The 26,835-nt window shown below is 42.0% G+C and overlaps 1 protein-coding gene across 1 annotated transcript in view; it reads left to right on the top strand.

The window, feature by feature from the left end:
* Nucleotides 1-3,295: 3,295 nt before the first annotated feature.
* TERT (telomerase reverse transcriptase) overlaps nt 3,296-26,835 on the top strand; it is a gene marked incomplete at both ends in the record, with an annotated part of 31,720 nt that continues 8,180 nt past the window's right edge. Inside the window, 11 exons of the mRNA XM_084279747.1 lie at nt 3,296-3,523; nt 4,733-6,632; nt 9,150-9,345; nt 12,493-12,682; nt 15,965-16,147; nt 17,415-17,576; nt 17,971-18,066; nt 20,048-20,133; nt 22,919-23,032; nt 24,808-24,879; nt 26,161-26,346. Coding sequence (XP_084135873.1) covers nt 3,296-3,523; nt 4,733-6,632; nt 9,150-9,345; nt 12,493-12,682; nt 15,965-16,147; nt 17,415-17,576; nt 17,971-18,066; nt 20,048-20,133; nt 22,919-23,032; nt 24,808-24,879; nt 26,161-26,346 — 3,413 coding nt within the window. The remainder of the gene's footprint in view (nt 3,524-4,732; nt 6,633-9,149; nt 9,346-12,492; nt 12,683-15,964; nt 16,148-17,414; nt 17,577-17,970; nt 18,067-20,047; nt 20,134-22,918; nt 23,033-24,807; nt 24,880-26,160; nt 26,347-26,835) is intronic.

A 26,835-nucleotide genomic window follows, 5' to 3' on the forward strand; every position in this document is an offset into this window, starting at 1 on the left:
TGTCAATCCACTGGCTGCTGAGGAGGACTCCTTTGTGGCAGTCTGGTCAGGCTGTCATTTTCAAGATCAATTAACCCCTTTCTCTTCCTCCTCCTCTTTCTTCCTTCCTGGAGACGTTACTCACAGGAAATGGTGAACCTTGTCTTTTCCACACTCCTAGCTGCATTAGTCATCACGGTTGTACTCTTGCCTTGTGGGTGCCATCACCTTTGGAGAAATGGGGGAGGGGAGAAATGCGTGCAAAATAGACCCATCAGAGGTCAGACCAAGGTCATCAACCTTACACTCCCCTAGAAGCAGCTGCTGCTGAATCCATCCCCAACTCCGAAGCCCCTGCCCTTTGGTATGCAGTGGCAGTGCAATATTTCAGTTACAGCTGAGGTCCCATGATGCCTTCTGGCATTATCACGCTTCCTCCTTTGGAAGTGCCATCTGGTGCCTATCACCTGTATCAAGGGGTAAAGGAGTCTGGCAAGCAGGCAGTGCTGAACTGTGAGTGATGTAGGAATGCCTCCACATCAAGGCAAGCCATGACTCCAGCCATGCTGATGTCAGGAGCTCCTTAGCTCCCTGAAAGAGATTAATTGCTTTAGAGGGAAAGTAAGCAAGTTCTCAGTCAGCAGTGGGAGGCTGACCTCACTCCCTAGTCTGTAAAGGCTTCACATGAAGAAGTAAATATTCTACACCTGCTATTGGTGAGAATTACTTGTTGCATGGCATCACTACTACCAGGGACGGGACTGTCCAACGTCTCCCTTCACCTAGTGACACACCAAAAAAAACAGCCAAACCCTTCTCTACGCTGGGAGACATTGGATGATTCCTCACAAAGATGAGGTATTCTCTAATCTTTGGGAAGAAAACTCTGTCATATTCCTGAAGGAGACTCACAACAATCCAGCCAGTAAGCATTGCTAGAAGACACCAATATCCCTGGTAGAGTGATGATTCCATCTTGCCTGGACCTTCACTTAAAGGTCCTGGGTTTGTTTATGCCATGTGACAAGCCACCCTTCTCTGTTCTTAATCATTAGCACATAGAGCCCTCTGGGCCACGAGTGCAGCCTTACAAACAGACACACTTTGCTATTAAGAGCCCCAGAGTCTTCTGCTGCATGAGAGAGATCAGCATGACAGAGCAGCTGGAGCAAGAGTCAGGTTTGGAGAGGAATTTGGGGACCCATGCCTTTGCAGCAAGTTTTGAGTAAGCTGGCCATGCCAGGCCCCAGGGCACCTACCCAACCGCTTCAGGACATGGAGTGTCATGGAGTGCTGCATTTCCCATTCTCCACCCAGTCATCCCTTCTCCAGCTCCAGCCTACCATGTGGGTTCTCATACAGGACTGTCCCACACAGCTGATCGTCCCTCTCTGAATCTCTTCTAATTCCAGTGTACCCTTTTTGAAATAAGGAGACCAGAACTGCTCTCAAAGGTGTAGGCAAACCATGCAATGGCATAATGATGTCCTTTTTATTCTTTCCCAATTGTTCCTAATATGTGATTGCTGCTGAGCACAGTGCCTCTTTGTTTTGTGTAAACTTAGGATCTCACTCCTGAGTGGTACTAATAGCTCAGAACCCAACATTTTATATATGAAGCTAGGAATGCATCTCACCTCTGTGCCATACTTGATTTATCAGCATTAAATTTCCTCTGCCATGTAGTTGCTCACTCAGTCTTTTAAAGTTCTTCTGCAATTTCCTAGTCTGTGTCCTTGCTGCTTCAAGTAATTTAAACCCATCAGCAAGTCTTGCCACTTGATGCTTATTTAGAGTGCTTCAGGTTCATCTGTGAAAGTTACACAGTGCAGACTAATGTGGGACTCTGGTGGGGATCTTCCTCAGTTGAAAGAACTGACCATTTATCCCGACCTCCATCGCTTAAAAATAATATACCTGTACCAGCACCTTCCAATATAGTTTTATTTGTATTGAAAACATTTCCTTGCAAAGGTTTTTGGCAATTCAAATAGAATAGATCAACCAGATCACCATAACTTTCATGTCTTCCCAACCCTTCATAGAACTCAAAGAGTTTTCTAAGGCAGGACTCCCTGTTATGGGAACAGTGTTGAAAAAGCAACTCGTATTTCTCCTGGGATCTACTAAACCCATCTTCTGCTATTTCTACTACTTTACCTGAAATAATCATCAGGCTTAGAGACCTGAATTACCCCAGAATTACACCGAAATCCCTTTTACAGCCTGGAATCACGTTTGCTTCCATGAAGACGTCAGATACCAAGAAAAAAAAATGACTAGGATGTTATACACTACTAAGGGGGGGACCTAATTAAAGTGTATAATTATCTGAAGCAGGGCATGCAGGAGGAATCAGCCAGCCCCTTTTCAGTGGTCTGTGGAGACAGGACAAGGGGCAATGGCTGCAAGCTGGAGCACAGGAAGTTCTGCACCAACATGTGGAAAAACTTTTTCCCAGTGAAGGTGACAGAGCCCTGGCACAGGCTGCCCAGGGAGGTGGTGGAGTCTCCTTCTCTGGAGATATTCAAGACCCGTCTGGACGCCTATCTGAGTGATATGTCCTAGAGAGATGCTTTGGCAGGGGGGTTGGACCCTTCCAACCCCTACGATTCTATGATGATTCTATGATTCTATGATATGCAATTTGGTTTCTTCATTCATGAGTTTCATGAGAAACCCAGGACAGGTCAGTTGGTTATTTTAAGGGTTCATCTCCACCATAACCTCTTCTACGGTTACTCTTATTTCGGACAGATCCTCTATGGAGCACTGATCCTAAGAGGCGTTCCTTGAAAAGGAATCTTCACAGCTTCTTCCAGAGGAAATCTGCCTTAAAAAAACCCAACAACACAACCTAGCAAGATTCACTTAAACACTTCCTTCAAAACGTCCTTCAACACCTTTCTTGACCGCGGTTCCCGCCACCCCGGGTATCCTGAATATACAGAGCATCATCAATCCTGCCACACACACGCTGTGCCCAGCGCTACCGCCCCTCCTCACAGGCCGCCTCGACGGGCGCCCGTAGGAGTGCTGGAGCTGGACAGCGGCCTCCAGCCCCGCCCCGCCCCGCCTCGCTCACCTTCCCGTCGCGGCCGCGCAGAGGTACTGCAGCCAGGGGACGATGTTCTGAGGGCATTTTCTTAATATATATATATATTCTTAAATAGCACTTTTAAAAAGTATATATATATATATACAAAGGTCACCAGCTGCCGGTTGCTCGGCGGTGGCGCGGAGCTTAGCGGTGTGGGACGGAGGGGAGAGCAGCCCGGGGCGGCTCCAGGTGCCGGCGTGCTCCATGCCCGCAAACATGGCGGGCGCGGAGCCCTTTGCGGCAGTGCTGGCTACGCTGCGCGGGTGCTATGCTGAGGCCGCCTCGCTGGAAACCTTCGTCCGGGGGCTGCGGGAAAGCGGCGCCGGGGAGGTTGAGGTGCTGCGGGGCGACGACGCTCCCTGCTACCGGACCTTCGTGGGGCAGTGCCTAGTGTGCGTCCCCCGCGGGGCCCGCGCCATCCCCCGACCCGTCTCCTTCCAGCAGGTAGGAGGCAGGGAGCGAGTGATAGCCCGCTCGCACCTGCATCGGGCCCGGGGCGGCCCCGGCAGCGCAGCCCTCGCCGAACGGCGAGCCCTGCCGGGCGCTCGGGCGAGCGAGCTGCCCCCTCCACGCACCCCCATCCCCGCCGTCCGGGGCTGCAGCTGGCGGCGTGGGGCTTCCCTGGCGGATAGTGCGGGCGGTAACGGCCGCCGCCGGCCCGCGGGGGCTGCGGGGACGGCGTTGTTGCCGGCCGCCCGCCGCGGCCGGCAGCCGTTTCCTGTCCTCCGCGTGGGGTGGGGGTGGTCGGCGGCCCTTCACCCCTCATGGCTGAGGCGGGCCGGACCTCCCCGCCGCGGCTCACCCGTCCCCTCGCTCGGCTATCGGCCGTAGCCAGCGGGGAGAGAGCATCTCCCCTTCCTCCTCTGGGGTTCGGTGCCCGCGGGTGGGTGGTGGGCAACGCAAGTGGTCTGAGCGCCTGGGGCTGGCCGGCTCTCTGCTCGCCTCCCTGCGAGGCAGGAGTGAGCCCAGCACAATGTGCCGGGAGAGCAACTGGGAAGGAAACCGCCGGTTTCCCCTCTCTGAAGGGGACAGAGAAGAGGTGGGGGGAGCTGCTTCAGGGTCGTTGTTCCAGCAGAAGAAACTTTTTCTCGGAGAGAAAAGAGAGAGAGAGAGAGAGAAAAGGCTGCTTTTGGTCAAGCCACGTGTGTGACTAAAACTGCTGCGGTAGGAAAGTTTGAGTTTCCAGGCACCTTGAGTGGGTTGTTGAACTCTGAGCTGGCTTTCAGTGGAACTTCACGTGAAAGGAAATGGAGGCCTCAAGAAAATCAGTGTTATTTCCTGGGAGGTTAGTGCCTGTGCAAGCATGTACCTGTGGGCAGAGCGACCTGGGGGCCTTGGGTTCTGTGTTCCTGAGGGAGCCAAGGGAAGTAGTGTAGGGTGTTCCCTGGGCATGAAAATTGGGATGAAATGTGCAGGCTTTTAAAAAAATATGCTTAAAGTCATAGGCCCCTGTTGCAGTATGTAAACATCTTGTGGTACACTCAGAAAGCTTTCTTTTTGGGTATGGCGCTTGTGAATCATTAGAACTTGAGAGAAATTTGATCAAAAGCTGATGTCTGGGACTGTATGTTGCATGTCTGTTTATTTGAAGCATATATTGTGTTTTATGGTAGAGTCGGTGATAAAAGCTAATTTTCTTCTTTCTTTTTCCAGTTATCTAGTCAGAGTGAAGTCATCACGAGAGTGGTTCAGAGACTGTGTGAAAAAAGAAAGAAGAATGTCCTTGCATACGGGTATTCCTTACTGGATGAGAAGAGTTCTGATTTCCAAATCATGCCATCTTCAAATATATACAGCTACCTGCCCAACACTGCAACAGAAACTATTCGCATCAGCGGCCTCTGGGAAATGCTGCTGAGCAGGATAGGGGATGATGTGATGATGTATTTATTGGAACACTGTGCAGTCTTTATGCTGGTCCCCCCGAATAATTGTTACCAGGTCTGTGGACAACCAGTTTATGAACTTACTTCATATCATGTAGACTCCTCTCCGGTGTTTGTTAAACAAAGGTATGCAAAGCATAAACGTAGTAGCTTGCTTGATTATATGCAAAAAAGGCCTGTGCTTCATAGGCAGTATCTTTCAAGGTCACAATGGTGGAAATACAGACAAAGGCTTGAAGCTAATGACTCCAGCATGGGAAATAAGGTTAACAAGATCCAAAGCTTAGTGCCCAGTTACCGCTGTTCTGCAAAAGCGCTGCCTAAAGCAAGCAAACAGATCGGAATGGTTGCAGTACATGTGGAGAAACGGAGTAGCTCCGGTTTGCGTTTGTCAGCTACAGCACCAGCTTTAAAAAGGAAACTTGATAGGGAACAATGTGAGATTCCAGCTAAGAGAGCAAAAGCAGAGGAGAAGGTGGGAGAGGAAAAGGCTTGTAATCTCGCTCCTGATGTAAACCGAAGTAGTGCCAAGCGATACGACACCGGGCATGTAGCATCGCATTCTGTAAGTCTCATTAAAAAGCACATTTCTCAAAGAAGCAACAGTGATATGTCTCGTCCTTCTTTAATTCACACAGCTGGTAACAGGAAGAAGTTTGTGGCAGGTGAAAGTTCTCTCGTGCAAGGAGTTCAGAGTAGTAAACCCTTAAAGTCCAGCATTGAAATGCAAGCAGAATCCCATAGGAAAAGAGTGGAGATGCATATGTACCACTCTCAGTTGGATTCTGTACAGATCAAACCCGTGGAGGGTGTTTCTTCAAAATGCAGAAGAGGAGAAAGTCCCCTAGCTCATTTGACAAAGAAGATACCAAACACACTCTTGCGTTCTGGGGTGTATGTTAACAGGAAGCTGCTTCTGTATTCCCGCAGGAGTTTCCAAGAATGTTTTCCTAAGTCCTTCATACTGAATCGCTTGCAGGGCTGTGAGGCAGGTGGAAGACGGCTTATAGAAACCATATTCTTAAGCCAAACCCTGTTTGAGCAAAAGCACAGCCACAGTCTGCCACATCACAACTGGAGAAAGAAGAGGTTGCCCAAACGCTACTGGCAAATGAGACACACCTTTCAGAAACTGGTAAAGAACCACGGGAAGTGCCCTTACTTAGTCCTCTTGAAAAAAAATTGCCCTGTCTGGATATCTGAAGCCAGTGTGAGAAAAACTGATCTGCCTTGTCAGGTAGCCTTGCCTGGGGAAGCAGAGGCTCATGAGCGAGCAGAATTGCTTAGGAAAGAGCCTGCTAAGTGTGTGACAAGCAGCAGATGTGAATCTGGTCACACTGACGTACCAGCCATCTTCCGCACTCCTCTTGCAAACCCTGTGAGTGGGGAGTCGCAGAGTGAGGAGCAAAGCCCCGGAGAGGTGTGCGATTCGGCCCTTGGGGAGCTCCTCAAGCAACACAGCAGCCACTGGCAGGTGTACATCTTTGTGAGGGAGTGCCTGGAGCGGGTCATCCCTGCTGAGCTTTGGGGTTCAAACCATAATAAGTGCCGGTTCCTAAAAAATGTGAAAGCATTCATTTCCATGGGGAAGTTTGCTAAGTTTTCATTGCAGGAGTTGATGTGGAAGATGAGAGTGAATGACTGCATGTGGCTTCGTCTAGTCAAAGGTATTTTCTATGAAGTGGTGGGGATGTCAGATGATTGGTGTTCATTTTTAAGGTGGGAAGGGAAGGGTATTGAATTTTGGTTCATGGGTAACAATAATAGGTGAGAGAGCAAGCCTGGCAATGTTTGTAATCGATGGTGGAAGAATACTTAAGCCGGTCTTCCTTCCAGAACTGAAGTTTTCATTGTTTGCATTCACACTTTTTGTGTTTTGTGGGATGACATTTTCACAAACGTCGATTCAGAACCTGGTCTCTTCAACAAAACTCTTTCCCTTCTACCCTTACCCTCCAAATTGCAGCAGCTCTGCAAATCGATTGAAGTATGACCTAAGCATATAAGGAACGAATGCAGCCTGCCTCTTGGTTGCTGTAAGCCTTCACAGGGAATTAAATCAAGGCAGCTGTAGTGGGCACGTGTTCCTCTGCTGTGGCACTGAAGTTACATCCCACAGTGTGGGTTCTCCCCCCCTGCCCCATCAGCCCTGTGAGGAAGAATGTGGGACCCATGCAATACAGGGTACCCCCCACACCATCTGCTGCCTTCCCAGAGCCCTTCTCTAGGAGCAGCAGACCCTTACTGAGCATGGCATCAGGCTGGGTAGCTGGTGGTGCAGAGGTCACCAGACAGAATGGTCCCTGGCTGAAAGCTCTGTGAAGACATCAGCTGACTGCTTCAAATTCCATTCAGATCCCTTCTGTTTGCTCCTCTCTTCAGATTATAATGGGTAAACCTTGCTTTCTTGAAGAAGTCTTTCTTTAGACATTCTCCTGGGACTTAAGTCTAGGCTGATGCTGTGGTCCTCTGGTTGATTGCTGTAGGATCATATTGTCATTTTCCTGTGCTTCCATTTGTACAGTGTGGATTGCACTTCCTTACCTGCTGTGGTTGCAATATTTATTTGTACCTGGTAACGTACTTGGAGCCTACAGTAATGTGAGCTGAAAATGGTATTTGTTTTTAAAAGGTGTGATAAGGTTCTGAAACCACCGAGAGCCGCTTTGTCATGTGGGAGGAAAATATAAAGTCTGATGTCAAAAATACGGGAGGTTGGACTTCTGTAAGGAACTGTTAGTTCTAGCAAGTATATTGATCCTTTGTTCAGAAACTATGGCTCAAACATACACTTTTCAAAATGCTGAGGAGTTACATACTTTAAAAAGCTTTTATTGTTAAATGCACATTTGGTTCATAGACATTTGGAACATCTTATCTTAAAAAAAAAAAAGTAATAACCTCTTATACTCTGGCCTTATTCCAGGCAAAGCAACACATAGGCTTGATTTAAAATTTCCTGAAACTACTACTCCCTTGTGCTTGAAGTTTAAACACACATTTAATTGCTTTGCTCCACTGTAGATGTTTTGTTTGTTTGTTTGTTTGTTTTTCCTAAAAGCAGTAGTAATGGTTTGGTGTCAGTTTTCTGTATTGTAGTCATCATATACAGCTGCTGCCAGGAACTTAAAAAAACAAATTATCTAGTTCCAGGACAGCTGTTTAATAACATTCTAATTTTAATTTGTGTCTTACAACTGCATATTGCAACTCTTCAAGTCAGAGAATTTTCTGACAATCCTTGGGGGTTTTTTTCATTGATGTTATGATGGCTTCTGTTGAAGTGCATACTGGTTTATTTCTTTATGATAGTCTTTTCCTAGGTGCTGTAAATACCTGAAAGTCTCCCTGCCCTGAAGCGCTCAAAAACCAAGTGGGGTAGAGAACTGGAAATGTATTTTTACTTTATAAGCCTCAGCTCTGTGTCAAAACTAAGCTGTTGCTAACATACTTGTGCCATAATCATGCAGCTAAACTAATATTTCTGCATAATTTCTTTAAATTGTCCTGTTTCATTTTGCTAAATTCTACACTTAAATTTAATTGGAAAACGTGTCATTGGAAGGTGGTGAAAATTCAGTATTGGAGCACAGGGCTTCATGCTCTTCTCACTGTCTGAACCAAAGTCTAACCCTGAAATTAATTTTCATGTAATTGGGAAATGTATTATTCTCATCACCAAGTCAGCCCAGTTTAGTTCTGCTACTTTTGCAGTACAACAAAGTATTTTTGGGTTTTTGCTGCCTTTTTAAAATATATATATATATATATATTTATTATAGTAAGCTTATTTCCATTTTAACTTTCCCTTCACAATAATATTGCCGTTGTGCATTGAAGATCTTGCACTACCAACCAATTTTGGAAGAAGTAAGTAAGTCTTTGAGCTACTAATGACATGTATTTGTACCCTGTACGTCAGTCAGTTTGTCACTGCAAATTGATTTCTGTCTTTGTACTTCATGCTTACGTAATGCCAGTGACAACTTGGAGCAGCATCTGTGCAATTGTTTCTATTTGCTTTTGGTTTTAATTTCTCATTTCCATTATCCTCAAGCTAAGAAAAGAGCCTGATGTGTGTGTGTGGGGGGGGGGGGGGGAGGGTTTGCGTTTGCATGGTCTGTTTCTTTACTAACGCAAATAGCTGATGTTTACTGTAACTACCTCTGAATTGTTTATTGAAGGTGATCACTTTGTTCCTGCCTATGAACACTGTTTCCGTGAAGAGCTTTTGGCTAAATTCCTATACTGGCTGATGGATACCTATGTTGTGGAGTTGCTCAGATCATTTTTCTATATCACCGAGACCATGTTCCAGAAAAACATGCTTTTCTACTACCGAAAGTTTATCTGGGGCAAGTTACAGAACATTGGAATTAGGTAACATTAGAAAACTAATCAAACATTATTGGGGTATGTGGAAATCTCATGTTTTCTAGTAGAAAGTTGTAATTCTGATTTCATTTATTGCCCGTTTATCCTCCTTTTTGTTTGCTTAATTTCCCAAAAGAAAATTCAGCCTGTGATTGGAGTATGCACAGCTTGTAAATTCAGAAATATTTTGTGTGAGAGAACTGATTCAAGTTTAGAATTCTTTGCTAGGAGAAGAGAAACCTTTGCACAAATAAAACCCATTATGAAGAAGAATTTGTTTTGATAAGTCTATTTTTTTACACCTCTTAACAATGAAGCATAGTGAGAGAATCCCAAAGTAACCTCAGGAAAGTGGATTTTAAAAATACTCAGTTTGCTTCAGCTGCTTTAATTTTAAAAAGCAGACCTCTGCTAAAATGCTGTAATACTCCATTCATAAATTCAAACAGTAGCACTGTGGGATGGGTTGGGTTTTGGTTTTTTTTTAAAGATGAGGGATTTAAGAGCTGCAGCTTCTTTTCCAGTGTGGCTGTGGAATTCCATGCTGCTTTTGTCTTAAAAAGTGCATGCATGTATTTAAGTTATGGCATTTTTGTTAAGATCAATTTTTAAGCAATTAAGTGAGATAACAGGAAAGATCTGAATGCAATTTTAATGAACAGTGTTGTGCGCACATCTCCACAGTTGCCATCTTTTGGGTTTTCAGTATAAATTGTGTCTGAGAGACTTCTGTAACTGTGTAAAATGAACATTCTTGATGTCTTGTGTTTTCATGGTGAACCTTTTGCTTTCATAGTGGTCTGTTGGTCTAAGATGTTACATATGTGCTTTTTCTCCCCTCCTGCCCTACCTCTCCCTGATTGCAGCATTGGTGTCTCAGGTGCAACTCTTCTGTGTATCTCTTCACACTTCATGGGGGCTTGATCTTCTCTGCAGTTGTAGCACAGAACCTGCAATTTAAATAGTGGTGTAAGGATGTCATTTTCAGTCCTGAGTACTCTGTCTTGTCTTCAAACTAACAGCCTTTGGGTTGCAGTTGGTGTTTTATGTAGTTTTAATGTACTTCAAAGGCTACTTTTTGGCTTAGAGTATCATCAAGTACTAATTTTGACAAATTGGATACATTGGTGGTTTTAGTGGGGTACATGATTCTTTTGTTTGTTTTGTTTTAGCTCTTTTGTCTCTTTTCCCAGTTTCTCAGAAAATCCCAGTGTGTAAGGACAAGGTGCTCTGAACTTGAAAGACCCTAGTCTGGGCTGATCCCATTTCTTTCTGATTCCCTTGCCACATATTTCCCCACCCTGCAGGAAGCCCCCTCCCAATTTGCCTGAGGAAGTCCCTGAACTGCAGATTACTGGACGCTGGGAAGCACCCTGAGGAAGCACTGCTGCGTGCTCGCCAAGGGTGTGCTCTGAGGACAGCTTGTTTGCTCTTGGCTGAGCGATACGTAGCTACGTGTCCGAGCCCAGCAGCTGCACTTCAGCTTCCCTCACAAGCCTAGGGCTTTCAGTACTCTGCTTTTTCGAGTGTACTGTGCAATGTGAGGTCTCATGCTTATCCAGTTTACTGCATTTGTACAGGTGGCAAGCTGTCTGCTTCACATGGGAGGAGTGAAATTGGAATTTAGAGATATTGTGAAGCAGCTGTTTAGGACTTCCTGTGCTTCCTTGGCCATTTCAAGCCTCTCCAGGCACCATTCCCTCTTACCCAGGCAGTGTTTGCAGCTGCTGCTGGTGAATTGGCACCAGAGGCCGTTGAGTTCCTTCCATCTTCCCTGAAGGAAGAGTATCTGGTGGCTTCAGTTGTTGTCCTATTGGTTTTCTGTGGCTGTCCTGGTTCTTCCTCCTCTTCAGCTGGAGCTGCTTATGGCAACCACTCAGAGCTGGCTCGCAAGAAGGCTTTCACAGCCAAGTGTAGCCACTGATGCCTTTCCAGTTCTTTTACATCCTCCTTTGGGAGGAAGAGGATGGATGAAATGGGCAAGACAGAGTGGACCTGCACTTCCCTCATGAGCTAGCCTTTGCACTGTGTTGTCATTAGGGAGTAAATCCCCTCTTGAAGGGCTGTCTGTATGAGCAGGTCTTCCTGTGCGGAATCCCAAGGGTACAGACCACGTGACAGTATAGCCTCCTTTTGCTAAACCAGCCTGTTGGTTGGTGTGGGATGGGAAGAATGTGCATGCAAATTTAGGCTTGCACTCCCTCTTCTGAAGGGATTTATATCGTCTTGCTTCACTTCCCAGGGGAGTATCCTAGCCACTAGGCTCTAGGACATTTTGGAAAGGTACATTTGGTCCTTCTGAAGCAGTGCAGAAGAGTCATCCAGGTCTTTTGTATTGCAAGTAGACCAGTTCAATAATACAATCTTAAGTAAAAGCAAGGGCTTTTAGCACTGCCTCCTTTTCTAGCCTTCCTGCATGAGAAAGTATGGATTTGGACTAAGCTACACCAAGTGGTAAATCCTGACAGGGGGGTATCTGAGGGGAAAACACATTTCCCGGTAAGACGGACTTAGAGAGCTCAGGACCTGTGACTCAGGACCCTTACGTTCTTCATTATTCTCTGCAGTTTGCTTTAGCTGATGCCTGCTCAGCAGATAGGTTCTTTGGAATCATGTTACTGGATACCTAAATGCTCTTTTGTGCTATATGCATCCTAGTATCTCAGTTCACAGCCTTTTGTACGTAGTAGGTCCCCTAAATGTTGGGAGTAGACAGCCCTTTACAGTGCAGAAGTCCTTCCCCCTTTCTTAACATAGTTTTCCAAAGGTTCTTTTCAACTTTTTTAATGCCCTTCAAGCTTTTGAAACAATGAGAAATATCCAAATTCCTTTTGTCTTGCGTAAAAAGTATTTCATAATGTTGAAATATAGTTGGCTGATCTGTGTTTGAATTTTCATTTGTGTTAATTAAGACTTTTTTATTACCTTAATTTGCATCAAGCAGATGTGTGCACTCTTATTATTGTATTACACTGTCGTTAAGATACTGTGAAATTGTTCTGAAATTCAGATTTCCAGGTCGCTTTCTACAGAAATTAGTATTTGTAATTCTCTTCTTAGTAAAATACTTGGCTTCAATTATCGTAAAGATATTAAATGTTTTAACTTACTGTCTTTGCTATCACTTACACTAAGTGTGTGTTTTTGTTTTAGAAACCATTTTGCCAAAGTACATCTACGTGCTTTATCTTCAGAAGAGATCGAAGCTGTCCGTCAGAAAAATTATATTCCTGTGGTGTCAAAGCTCCGGTTCATTCCCAAAGCAAATGGTTTAAGACCCATAGTAAAAGTGAGCGGTGTTGTTGAAGCACGAGCCTCCAGCAGGGAAAGCAGAGAAAAGAAGGTTTTTATTTTCTTTATTGTTTTATGTGGGTTTGATTTGATGTAGGCAGCTAATAAAGTGAGTGTTGGGTTATTTTAATATTCTATAAAACTAGTTTTAACATGGTGAGATGGAACGTTCAGATCAGAGTGTCTGAATGGGTCTACTGTTGCAACTTAGCTTCTCCCTCCCCGGTGCTAAGCCTCTAGTTCCAGAGTCACGTACTTCTGTTTGCAAGTCTGTCTTGAGGAAATGAGTCTAACAGAATGGCATGGACTGTCAGTCAATCTTTCTCTTCAATTTCCATCCCTTTCCCTCAGGCTTGCTCACTCCAGTGTGGTAGGCATTGGCTGTCTGTAGAAGAAGGACAGAAATCTCAAGGATGCTTAACAGGATAGACAATGGGGAATGGACTAAAGCTAAAGGAGGGAAGGTTTAGATTTGATATTAGGGAGAAGTTTTTTTACAGAGAGAGTGGTGAGGTGCTGGAACAGGCTGCCCAGAGAGGTGGTGGATGCCCCGTCCCTGGTGGTGTTCAGGGCCTGGTTGGATGGGGCCCTGGGCAACCTTGTGTAGATCCAGGCCTGGAGGTTGGTGGCCCTGCCTGTGGCAGGGGGGTTGGAACTCTGTGATCCTTGGGGTCTCTTCCAACCCAGACCATTCAATGATTCTATGTTCTGAACTAACATGTCTTACTTGTTCAGCACGTGAGAGGTGAGGAGATGGATGAGTCCAAACTGTTGGGATTTACCTGAATTGCGGCCTTACAGGTTAGATGGGCCAGTCAGCGGTGGTGGGAGGCCAACCTAGGGGCCTGCACAGCGGTGAATTGGGTGTGTTACAGAGGAAGGTCTGAGAAGGGCGAGGAAGCTGGATCAGGCATAGCAGGCAGATAGGAAGGAAGCTGGGAATTACTGCAGTGTGGGAACAGAGACAGAATGCACTGCACAGGATAATCCATTTGACAGGCCAGTTAACCTCAAGACATAGTGGGAACCCAGCTTCCCTGTCTTGCATGACTACATTAATTGTTTTTCCGTACGGCTGAGTCCCATTTAGTGCACAAGATTAAATGTTCCTTAAATGGGTGAGAGGTCAATGGCTTCTTACTACTGTTTGCTATGTAGTCCCAGACCAGATTTATAGGGCATCAACTAAAAGCTGTTCTGAAGTGGTTTTTCATGTGTTTTTCATGTTTTTTTTTCTGTGACAGTCAGACTGTCAGATCCAAGAGTGTGCACAGAGCTAACTGGGAGATAGCTGCAGTGCTTTAAAGGTGCTATTGCCACTGTTACAGATCTGGCATAAAGAATGTCATAAACATACTGAAGAAGATGAAGGTTCAAAGTCAGCTATGGTAGCTGGACAAGTGGTTTGAACTAACCTGGCTGCTTGGGAGTTGAGAGGGAACATCTGTATCTGCTGAAAAGTGCAAGCAACAGACTCCTGCTGGAGAGGCTGACAGGCACCTGAGGACACTAAGTTCTTCATCTCTTAGACCTCATCTGTCTAAATCACAAAGCATAGGTAGTAACTTCCATAATTCCATGAAGCAAAAGGTGATGGTAGTGTTACCTCTCTTCTGAGATAGTAGTCTGAAACAGGGAAGTGCTAGTGCAAAGTGATCATCTTGCTAATGAATTAATGAAAAATACATGGTGGAGTGAGCCCAGTTCTGTGAATTTACCCTCAAATCACTGTAGATTTTACTTTGTTTCAAAGTTTTTATGTATTTGCTTTACATGTTTCTTCTTTTTTCATTTAAACCCTTTTTAATTTTATTCTTTTTTTTATTTGTAATGGGAGGCTGAAAGCACTGGGAGGGAGCAGGGTTCTAAAAGGTAAAGATCTGATTTGCCTGGGAGCTTGTAGTCTTTTACTGCATTCTTCAGTCATTCTAGCAGACCTTTAGGCTTTGCAAAAATGTTAACAACTCTGTGGGTTACACTTGTGTGGGTGATTAAGAGGCTTGAGGGAATTCCTCACAAGGTGAAAATGAGCTATGGTGAATGCTGCAACTCCAGGTCTCTGGGGTTTAGTTCAGACTGGGTTTGAAACCAGTCTAAATTTTCTTGTTATTGACTCACGTTGGCTTTGTGTGCACGTCTCGTGAAAAAGCAACCATCCTAGGGATAGGCTCATTATGAAGGAAAGCAGGAACTTTTCCACGGATGATACTTTGATCTCACTGCTTCTGTTTACCTTTGATCTACATCTCTATACTTTTGACTTTTTCTTAGGAACTTGACCTGTAACAGGGAAGATACCACTGCAGTAATTCAGGAAATCACCTTGATTTTCAGAAATCTTTGTGTTACGAACTGATCAAAACTATTTTGCAGTATGAGCCAACCAATGAACATAATTGCTTACCTCATGTAGAAGTGAAGCTGCATCAAGTTGTTCTGGAGGCAGGAGCCTAAATGTTTTTGGTGTGGTTTAGTTTTGCCAGTTTTTCACTGAAGCCTGTAGTTGATTTTTTTTTTTTTTTTCAGTGCATAAGTAAATGTGCTGAGATTAATTGGAATGCTTCCATAAGTAGCAGTCTCAGTGTATCCGTATCATGATCACAATACTACCGTTGGGAGTAAGAAACCTTTCATGTCCCGTGCATGCTTTCGGGAGGATTTCTCTGAAGTTCTAAACTGATTCATAAGTATGCTACGTGTGGAGTTGGTTTGTTTTATTCGGAAGCATGGCTTGCCCTTTCAACATTCTTTTACTGCCAGGTCTGTCAATATTTATTTTACCTTAAGGTGTTTACAGAGCTAATCAACCTGCACGACTTCGCTGCCACTCTCATGTAATTTGCTGTTCCCATAGCTGAGAGGTAAATCTTTGCTAATGTGTTACATAAAGCACCTCCAGAGACTGATCTGATGGTGCAGCTAGAGTTAGCCTGAAGCCTCGGGGGCACGTGTTCTCTTTGCGGTTCTTGTCCTGGTCAGTATCCAGCAGAGAGTATGAATGATTTTTAAGAAGTTACTTTCTAATTGGTGTCAGTTTTATTTGCTGGAATCAATCTGTTTATCTCCTTAACTATTAAACTTTGATTTCCAAGAATCAAGTGCAGAAAAACACGTTTTCCATAGGATTTAAATGTTAAAAAACCAAATAAATAAAGGCTGTTTTGACGGTTCCAAGTAGCTGCTGCAGCTAGATTAGGGCTTTCTGAAAACCACAGTTGACAAAAATAATACTGTAAATATATAAATTCTGTCTCGTATTTCATCTGAATGCGAAGTCTGTGTAATGAATATGTTTCAGCATACTTCAAGGTGATTCTCTTTGGTCTCTTTTTAGATGCATCACTATAACACTCGACTAAAAAATCTATTTAGTGTATTAAATTATGAACGGACTGTAAACACCAGTTTTATTGGCTCTTCGGTGTTTGGGAAAGATGATATCTACAAGGCATGGAAGAAGTTTGTTATAAAGGTTCTTGAATCAGGTGGAGAAATTCCTCATTTCTACTATGTAAAGGTATCTCTTTTTAATGACATAATCAAACTAACTTTTCAAAGTCAGCCTGTGCAGATACTTTCGTAGCTGTAATAGTTGTGATCTGAGGGCATAATTATTTCTTTCTTAAACATTTGTGCATACCTGACACAAACTGATTTTTCTTGGGGGGGGGGCAGCAGTAGTCCTTCTTTAATGTCCATATTTTTCTGTTGATCTTTCTGTCATGTATCAACTCTTCCTTCTGCTCACACACTGGATTTCTGCAGTTACATTGACTTGGGTATAAAAAATGGGGCAAGAATATAAACTCATATCTGCTTTTAAGGCTGTCTCCCCAAAGGAAAACTTTGCCGTGCATATTTGGATAAAATCATCATCTATTTAAAAATAGGTCTCTTCTATCTCATCATTAGTTTCTGATGGAAACGAATACCTGAACTCTAGTGTCTCCCCAAGAAGCTTCTTCTCCTACCTGAAACAAATGAGTTCTTGTCATATCCCATTCTGTGAAGGAATTTCTTGTTACTGCTTTTGTTTTTCAGTTATGTCAAGCAGGCAACCTTTTGTGTTTGAGCTCAATTCATGGTTTTGAATTGGGGCAATTTATACAGGTGTATATACATTACGTGGGTTCGTATATATTGTACTAAGGCTCATATCCCATGCTCTCATATGTCAGTTGTCATCCTGTTCTGAATGATTTGGGATTTCAGTGATGGTCAGTGATTGTTACCCTGTCTTTCGAGTCAAAGAATCACGTAATTGACGTACTCAAAATTCAACACCTTCTGAAGAAACAATCTTAAAAGAACTATGACAAGTAAAAGCAGCATTAAAATTGCAATATGAGGTCTACAAAAGATAAAACATCTGGGTTTGCTGCTTTCTGGAAGCCTAAGTTGCCACCTGCATGATCATGGAAGGTTTCTTAAAATATTTAAACATATAAATATATCAGCAATAAAATTTACTTAAATGATTGGAGGTTCAGTGTTAGACTTAAGGTTGCATATGGTACTGTCTTCTGTTAGTAACAAAAATTGTGCTAAAATTGGTGGTGTGATTGTCTCTGATAAGGGAAAACTCAATGAGTGAGGAAAGGTTTTGCAAATAATCAAGGGGGGGGTTGTTGTTACAAATGAGGACTGACTGATGCAGTAACTTCATTCTGGTGTGACTCACCCTTCAGCCTTGTTTGCAAATACAACCATATTTTTTTCGTACTACCACAGTGTTTACAGTAGTGCTGATGAATACATAATGGGAGAGATTTCTTCTGTTCCAGGCTGATGTGTCCAGGGCTTATGACACCATTCCTCACAATAAGCTTGTGGAGGTGATTTCACGGATCTTAAACCCTGAGAAAAGAACTGTCTACTGCATACGGCGCTATGCTGTGATTATGACCACCACAAGTGGAAAAGCAAGGAAGTTCTATAGGAGACACGTATGACTTGCTGATTTCTTCTGTTCGCTGTTGTGTATATATATTTTGGTCCAAAGAAATCTTTATGATAGCTTTTTTATTTAAAATCACAATTTAGTAATTGCCTAAATCAGTTTGAATTGGGCAATTACTTCATAAACCCTTTTTTAATAGTGTTGGATATTTTTCAGAGGTGGCAAAGCTGCTTTTTACTCTTTACTCAACATTAGTAAGAATACAAATGAATGGGTTGTGGAAACAGAGATATGTGAGGGAGATATTTCATTTTAACAGTAGCAGAATTGTTGGACTAAAATAATGCAATAAAGCTGGACCTTTGATCTTCACTGAATAAGAGCCTGGTACTGAATTATCTGTTGCTTTTGCCATTTATTTCTTTGCACTCAATATACAGGTGTCTACTTTCAAGGATTTTATGCCAGACATGAAGCAGTTTGTGTCTCACCTTCAGGAGAATTCTTCATTGCAAAATGCAATAATAGTTGAACAGGTAAATATTGGGGGGGGGGAGGGGGAAGAAAGAAATGTTGGCAGGAGGAAAGCTACAGAAAAATTGGAGGAAAATTGAGATTTTTAATTGAATGTGTGTATTACATGGTGACACCACCTCCCTTCTAGTTATCCAGCATCTTCAATAGAAAGATTTTTATCATTCAGTGTGCACCAGGCAAGAAAACTGACAAACTGTCCTTCTGGACTTTCCCCAGATTTTCTCAATGTTGCCTCAGACTTTCATATTAATCAGGTGGATTTTTTCCCAATTCCATTGTTTGTATCAACAGTTCTAAAGTGAGAAATTAACTGTCTAGCAAAGCAGGTCTTCAACACTTGCTATCTCCAAAACGTAAGTAAGAATAAGGAAAATGTATTCTGAGTATCTGAGGGAATAGATGTGGCATCTTGAGTAAAAAATGGCACAGAATAAAAAAATGACTTAAAAAGTTCATTTTAATGATAACTTGTCAAGGTTGCTAGGAACAAACTCTTATTTAGAAGAAATAAAATGCAGCACAAAACAAGATCAGCTCTTGAGTGGTGGGCTTTTGGTTGGTTGGTTGGTTGGTTTGGTTTGAAGTCTCGTTTTGAGTGAATCCAAACGTGGTTACAAGTGGTAGGCATTTTAATTTTACTCCAACTGACACTTCGTTACAAGAAGCAACCGTCATTCTGTTGTTTTAATTCTGATGCTGCAGAGAACAAGTAATTCCAAATGTTTGTTCTCAAGACTTCCTTCTGTGCAAGGGGCATGACAGAGGAAGGCACAGGAGTAAACGACAGGCTCAGTCATTTTTTAAAATACATTTTAGTGCTGAGCATTGTGGTGACCCCTGATAACAGCTTACAAGGTTCCCAGGCATCAGCTGCCCAGACAGGTGTTTCTTCACAGGCTGCTTCCTCTATAACTAAACTTGCTGGTGGAAAATTGTGCTTCTGACATACAAGTAAAATGATCTTGCTGTGTATCTGTGGACAGAGCAGTACACTATACAGTGTGAGTGGTGCACAAATCCGTGATCCCACAAAGAGCCTAATGCGTACATGGATGAAAACGAAAACTAGCTGGATCTCTGATGATGTCTATGGAGGTTTTGTTGAGTTCTTTTTGTTCTTCTATCTGATTTAGATAACTACACAAGACATTATATTAACAGAGGCATGCTGTTTCAAAATATTTTGCATCTGAGGACAATCTGTGTGTGTCATTAATTTAAAAAAAATATTCTGAGAAAAATAACATTCCAGCCTGGGTATCTGTGCCACAAGTGCCTCATTTTAGCTTTTTGGTACAAACAACTATGATGTCTCAGCTCTCTATCAAATGCTGGGTGTATTTGTCTGATGTCTAACCTAAGCAAATTGGAAGTAACTTCGCTTTAGCTCTCACAAAGTCATTGCTAAAGGGATTTAAAACAGTTCTAAATTAATTTTTATTGAGCAGTTTTTAACACAAGAAGCTTCATAAATACTGGGTGAACAGCTGTGCAGGGAAATGGTGGTAATAAGTGGTAAAGAAGGTGTTTTGCAGCAGAACTGGCAAGTGAGTGTATCTATGCTTGAGGAATTATAAAGAACATGACAGTTACAGAAGTTGTCCTGCAGGGAAGAAAGTGGTGAAAAGAGCAAGGTCTCGTACCTGGTAATAATCCAGTATATATACCAGCACTTTAAAAAGTGGTTTTAGGTATTATATTTGACTGTTTTCTCATGTAATGTCAATCAAAACTGCTTTTCTCCCAAAGCAGAACAAAAGACCCAAACAACTGCATAATTCAGTTGTTGGATGTGAGCAGCTTTTTAGTGTGTGTATTCAGATCTTGGTGTTGTGAGTATTGTTTCTACCTTAGGGGGTTTGAATTGCTACAGTCTTAATTTTCCGTAAAGGTTTCTGTGTATCTTTTAAGCTTATATCACATTTTTAGTTTCAGACATCACTAAATTAAAAACCCTGTTTTGTTTTATCCCATTTCTAGAGCTTAACTTTTAATGAGACGAGTTCTAGCCTGTTTAATTTTTTTCTTCAAATGATACATAACAACATCCTGGAGATCGGGAGCAGGTAAAAAAAGAAGTTGGCTTTTCTTTGTATGGTATGTGTAGGGTTTTTTGGTTGGGTTTTGATGGTTTTTTTTTCTGTTAAGCAGGATGCTTTTAATTTGATCAGGGGATTTTGGATAGTTGTCTTTCAAGGACTTTTATTACATGGTAGTTTGAAATCTGTTCTATCAGTTTAAGCTTCATAACAGCATGAAGAGATTGGAATCAAATTTATAGTTGAATAAGATGTCTCTTTGCCACCTGGATCATATGAACTATAGGCAGAATGCATTATTCTGGAGTATGTAACCTTCTTCATTTAAAACTGTGGATGTATTTCAGAAGAAAAATACTTTAACATGTTGGAATGCACAGTGGTGAACAAAAGCAAGGTAACGTCCAAGCAATCATGGGGAAGCCTTGTTAGTCATTTCCCTGTAGTGCAAAATTAAACCTTTTTTGCATGTTCTTGCTCTTTGGCAAGTTGCAATAACTATAACAGGCAATAACAACAGGAATTAAAATTACTGGCAACTCCAAAACTAGGGAGGGTAGTAATGCAGGTTTCTTCTTGTGTTGCTAGAAGTGCTGATCTGGTATTTGCATTTTGCCCTCAGGTGGCAAAAGTGTGTACCATATCTGGAAATGAAGTACTTCTGTGATCTTTCTTTGTAAATTCAGAGTGAGGTATATTGGAATGGACATCTACCTGCTTTTGATAAAATACTTTAATTTGAGAATGCTTAATCTTATGGAGTTGAGAGGGGCGTGGAGGAAAGCCTTCAAGGAGGCAAGTAGAGGAGTGTTTCTAGGTTTTTTCTAGCATTGATGCTTACACTTCCTTTGGCAGGATCATAAGAATGGTGATGTGGCATGTCCTTAATAAGGACTAACCCACTTCAGCATGTTTAATGAAAGTTTAATGTTTTTAAAGAAAACACTCCCTGACAAAGGCAACTTCACACTTGCTTATATTCAGTAACAGCTTCGCTGAAAAATCACTGCTTGTCCTGGAAGGAATTTGCCCTTTTTAAAGAGCTACTTTTCATTAATTAAAAAAAAAAAACCCAAACCAAAACCCAAAGACCCCAAACTGGAAGTAAACTTAGTAAATGAAGACAGTTTTTAACTGATGGTTCTCAAAAAGCCGTCACAGTCAATATTCACTCAATGTTTTGAGAAAAAAATTGATTGTAGAGCTGGGGACCTACCTAGGAGGTGTCTTTTAATGCCATTTGATATATTTACCAGTTGTATGGGAAAGTGTAAAATTACTGCTAGAAAAATTTGCAGATGACTGAAAACATGGATAAGAATACGGCTAGGATGTTGAATGTGGCTCTGACGTCCAGTTGCATAACTTCATCCTCTACAGTTTCACCAAGCCATGCACATAATAATGGTAAAATGGACATTATAATACCACATCTCACTACTTCAAAGGCATGTTCTGAAAATAATTCCCTTGACTTTTGTGGGGGACACTGATTTTGTCACTGCTAGCATAGAGAGGTCCACAGGGAAATGGAGAACTCTGCCTTCAGTAGCCTATCTAGATGTGATACTATTACTATGTGTGGTCTCATTGGCTTTGTACAAATAATAAGGTGGGAGAAGTAGTAATGAACTTTCCCCTGGCCATGTTCATAGGAATTTTTTGAAGCCATGAGAAACAAATTGAGATTTACTCTTTTACAAGCAACAGCTGGCAACTTCAGTGAACTTTTCAAGGGCCAGGACACGGGAGGTTGAGTATAATTACAAATAATAATACAGAAGTAAGACAGCTTCATGCCTCAGCAGTTAAATGAGGAAATAAAATCATAGAATGCTTTGGGTTGGAAGGGACCTCAAAGACCATCTAGTTCCAACCCCCTTTCCATGTCCATCATGGACACCATTCTAAACCTTGTCTATTCAAATGAAGGTTGTAGAAACTTTCACTGGCGGCAAAATAGTAATCTATGATCAAGTGTACACATGGGGTTTTATTTGTGATTTACAGTATAGCTGGGATGTATGGAACCAGATTACGTGCTCTATTTGGTCTGAAGTTTCCCTAAAATTAAAGTGATATTTATTTGTAGAAGACAAATCCCCAAGAAATTATTTCCCTTTGCTAGATTGTGCTGTACATGAAGAATAAACACCTCCATTTAAATGATTTAATAGTTAAATATTCTTACTTTGACCTGGGCAGTCAAAAGAGTTCGGGGTGGGTTTTTTTTTTCCCCAGATTTAATAGTAGTGTCTATATTTGATGTGGATGTCTGCTGTTTCTGATAAAAGTTGGAAGTGTTCAATCTCAAAATGCTCCTGAGTTTAATCCCTGGTGCAGATGTACAATTTGAGCTTCAATCTACAGCTGTTTGGATAATAATTAAAAATAAATAAATTATAGTATGACAGATTTGTCCAGTGCACTTTTTTTTTTTGTACAACACTTGTTTTGAAGCTAAGGAAAATGTAACATAAAGAATTACAAATCTTAAATGAAGGGTGGCTCTGCAGCTGAAGGAGAAAGGAGGCAGTGCCATTTGGGAGCAGTTACAAAATTTCTCTTAATGGCCCTTGTCTACTTAGCTTTTTATTAAGAAAGGAGTATGTGTACTAGTGGGCTTTTTTTCACTGTTAAAACTTTAGGAGCCATATGTAGATTCCTAGTGAAAAGAACAAATTTAAGGCTAAGTAGCAAGCATGTAGTGTATTTCTTAGTGAAACATATGTTATACTTAAAAATTTTTTAAAATTACTTTTGGAGTCTTTTTGTTGCATGTTCTGATTTTTTTCTTCTTCTTCTTTACTAGGTACTACTTACAGTGCTGTGGAATTCCCCAGGGCTCCATTTTGTCAACCTTACTTTGCAGCTTATGCTACGGAGACATGGAAAACAAATTGCTCTGTGGAGTACAGCAGGATGGGTAGGGATGCTTTGTTCTGTGCTTTGTTATAGTAATGCATAATATATATTGTGCATGGTTTTAGCATATACATAATACATGTATTATAGCGTATATAGTTAGTATATATATAACATTTTTTTCTCTGAAGTTAAATTTTGTGTTTCAAGGATTTCCAGCTGTTCATTAGGAAGTGTGGTGCACACAAAGTCCTCTACAACTTCAATGTTACTGTGCTTGTTTTGTGAGGGAATTTCCGTTTGTCATAAGACTGGGAAGAAAATTGCTGAAAAGAAGCAGTCCCAGATCTGTGGGTGGCAGACATGTTCTCACAGAGAGCACAGTATTTAGGGGTGCTGTAAAGAGTATGACAAGCTCTTGTACATGTAAGAAGTTAATGGTTCTCTCACACTCATTACCACAGAATTTGTGGTCTTTGTCTTCAAAAGTGATGTTCGTTACAGGCTTTCTGATACTCCTAGCTTCTGCCTGCGGGATTTCCATTCCATCATCTGTAAACCCTAACATTTTATCAAGGTCACAGCTTTACTGCAGGTTTTTTTTACAAGGCATGTTGGTTCTTATTTGAAGCACTGTGTGGCTCTTTGTACATCTTCTGAGTGTTTGTCTCCTGTACATGCTTGCCTCTTGGGAGCCTGACCAAAAGCTAGCCTGGTAAAAACTCGTACCACGTTATTGGACATGAAAACTTTAGGGTCCCTGTATGAACTGATCCCCAGCAGAGTCCCAGATAAGGGTCTTTAAGCAAGAGCTAGATAGTGGTGAGCACCTTGAAGCTTGTCCGTGTTCCCACATCTTCCTCCATTGCTGTGAATTCTGTCCTAAAAAGGAAGCAAGAGGAGAAGTGTGTAGGAGTACTCCCGATGAGTGCACCTCACTGCTGTCTGCTCTTGGGAGGCTCATGAGGTGATGGATAGTCTTAGAATTTTCAGCATTTCCCTACAAGTAGTAGACAACTTTCTCATCATGCTGTGATGATAGGAATATAAACAACTACCTTTTTGCTGAAATTATGAACCTGATTCAGAAGAATCCACTTTTTTTATGTAGCAGCTAGTTGTATATAGAGCAGATTTTACAGTGTTATGAATTATTTCAATAGCTTCATTTGAACTTTTAGTCAAAAAAATGACCTATTGACTTGGCTAGGCAAGGATGCAGCTGATCTGATCATAGTGATAGCAGTACTTTGAAAAAGGACACGGGGCAGGATAATCTTCAGAACTGCTTCTCTGTGACCTACTAGGCAGGTTTTATCAGAAAAATATGGGCAGGGCCAGAATTCTGTTGAAAAAGAAAATGCCAGCCTTTACAGTGGTAGACTGTAGTCTGTGCAACATTCAAGTTACAGCTTCACAAGCAAGTTATTATATGGTGAAAAAGATAAAGAATTAGAACACATCTGGAATCTGAGATCTGCATGTGTGTCTGGTATTACACCTCCATTCCTTGTGTTGTTTATTAAGATGCTACAAATTCTCCCTTGGAAAAGTGTAAAACCCTGCATCCAAGAAGCTACTGTGGAGTAGTTTGTGTGTTGTAAATTCCTGTCACATTTCAGTAGCAAGTCCCTTTGCTTTCTTATTTTTATTTTTCATTTACTTTTGGGAAAGAAGCAGAACTTAGAATTTCTTCACAAGACTTGATTTGGAGATCATACTGGCCTCTACCTTCTTGTGAATTAAAATGGGCACAATGATGCTCTGAAGAGTATGCCAAAAATATGAAAGAATTACATATCCAAAGATCTAACATCAGTTTCTTCTTGACTACAGAGTCCTAATCCGTCTCATTGACGACTTTTTGCTGGTTACGCCACATTTAACGCAGGCAAGAGCTTTTCTAAGGTATGCTATTGAAGACATGGTCTTCAGAGTAAGGGGCATTAACACCTTTTAGGTCATTCTTCATCTTCATATGTGGCTGTACATATAGGTGTATTTGTCTTATGGGTTAGTAATCAGGGGCTGTTTTGGAGTCATTGCTGGTAGCATGTGGCTGGGAAGAATCCTAATAGCTACATTCTTGATGGCCAGCTAACAATCCTCTGCAGCTCAGATGGTAGGGGATTCCTGCTGAGCTTTAAATTAGGTACCTAGCTACTGAAGCTGATGGAGCTTCTAGCAGCACTTAGTAGTGCACACTTAGTAAAGCAGCTGACAGTTGTCTTTTAAGACCATTAGTCCCTCAAACTTTTGAGGTGATTTAGTTATATTCTTAAAATGTTTTTATCAGGCAGGCATGGTGCTACCTTCTCTTTTTTCTGATCCAGTTTTGCTAAAAATGTTCTGGTCAGTAACACTCTGGGGTGAGTGCTTGAACATACTGGTAGCACAGCAGCATGCAGCCCACACAGAAGTTTTCAAACAGAATTTCTTTAGAATGTTTCAGAACCACCCGTTTTTATTATTTAATTTTAAAATTGGGCCCCAAAAGAGGTTCCTGATTACCGTGGATGTGAATGTGCAGTCAGTCTCCACGAAGAGTCCTGCTGATGGAAAAGCCAGTTGGAAGAATCCAAAGGAGAGATCTTGAAGAAAAGCTTATTGCCTGCAATGCAGTCAGTTGGATCATGTTTTTCAGTAGGCAAAAAGATGCAGCTCTGTAACCCTGGAAGGTGATGGGGAAAGCAATTAAGTACAGTTTGAAGTATAAATTGTACTAAATAGTGGATAGTGTCCATTGAAGACTTCATTTGTTCATTAATTTGGAGGAGACAGCATTATGACTATTACTCCCCAGCAAAATGACCCTACCTTTTCCTCTCCTGGATGAAGCCTGCACATAAATACATGGCCAAGTAAGAGAAACTGCTGCTTGTCCACAAAATGACTCTGCTGATCCAATGAGTAGTGGTGATCAGCAGACGTTCTGGTGATGAAAACATCCTTAGGCAAAAGTTTGTGGAGAAAGTTCAAAGCTTATTAATTTGTTTATTGTAATTATTTTCCTCTAATATCTTCAGTTTTGTTCATTTCTACCTGTGTTCCTTAACCTGAAGAGTTGGCTGTGGTTCCCTCTATGTGGTTTCTGTCCTTTTATGCACAATCTGGTGTGTCTCGTACCATTGGGGGGGTTTGGTTTGCTTTTGGGGGGAGCATTAGGCTAACTGTTTATGTCTGTTTTAGGACTCTAGCAACAGGTATTCCTGAGTATGGCTTTTTAATAAACCCCAACAAGACAGTGGTGAATTTTCCTGTTGATGATATCCCAGGATGTTCCGAATTCAAACAGCTGCCAGATTGTCGTTTGATCCCGTGGTGTGGTTTATTGTTAGATATACAGACGCTGGAGGTTTACTGCGATTACTCCAGGTAAATAGAGTTGTATATTCCAGTGTCAGTTCACAGTGTATCACACACAACGTGAGAAGCACAAGGGTGTCTTGTAAATGGTGTAGTTGAATCAACTGCAAAATAGGTTTTACAGTTCTGTTTGTTACACTGTAATTTAATCATTTTATTCTACTGTTCAGCCAGCTATTTTCTTAACACTCTGCAGTGTGGCACAGGTCACTAGCGATGAGAAACCATACACCATGTGGTGACTACGTGGTTCTGAGAAAGTTTATTCAACCACCTCAGTTCAGCTTCTTTCATCATTCTGCACTTATTGTACCTGATACCACATAACTGCATTTATTGTTCTGAAATGATTAATTGTTTTTGTGCCTTCCCTGAAGAAGCAGTAAGTATTACATGAACTACAGGCTGGGATTAATTTTGTGTAGCCTAGAGGGACTAGTAATCATTTCAACATCAGGGGCGTTCCCTCTGGTACACTTCAGATGGTAGTGTATATAT

This window comes from Gallinula chloropus (genome assembly GCF_964237585.1).
Source record: "Gallinula chloropus genome assembly, chromosome: 2".
Taxonomy (NCBI): Eukaryota; Metazoa; Chordata; class Aves; order Gruiformes; family Rallidae; genus Gallinula; species Gallinula chloropus.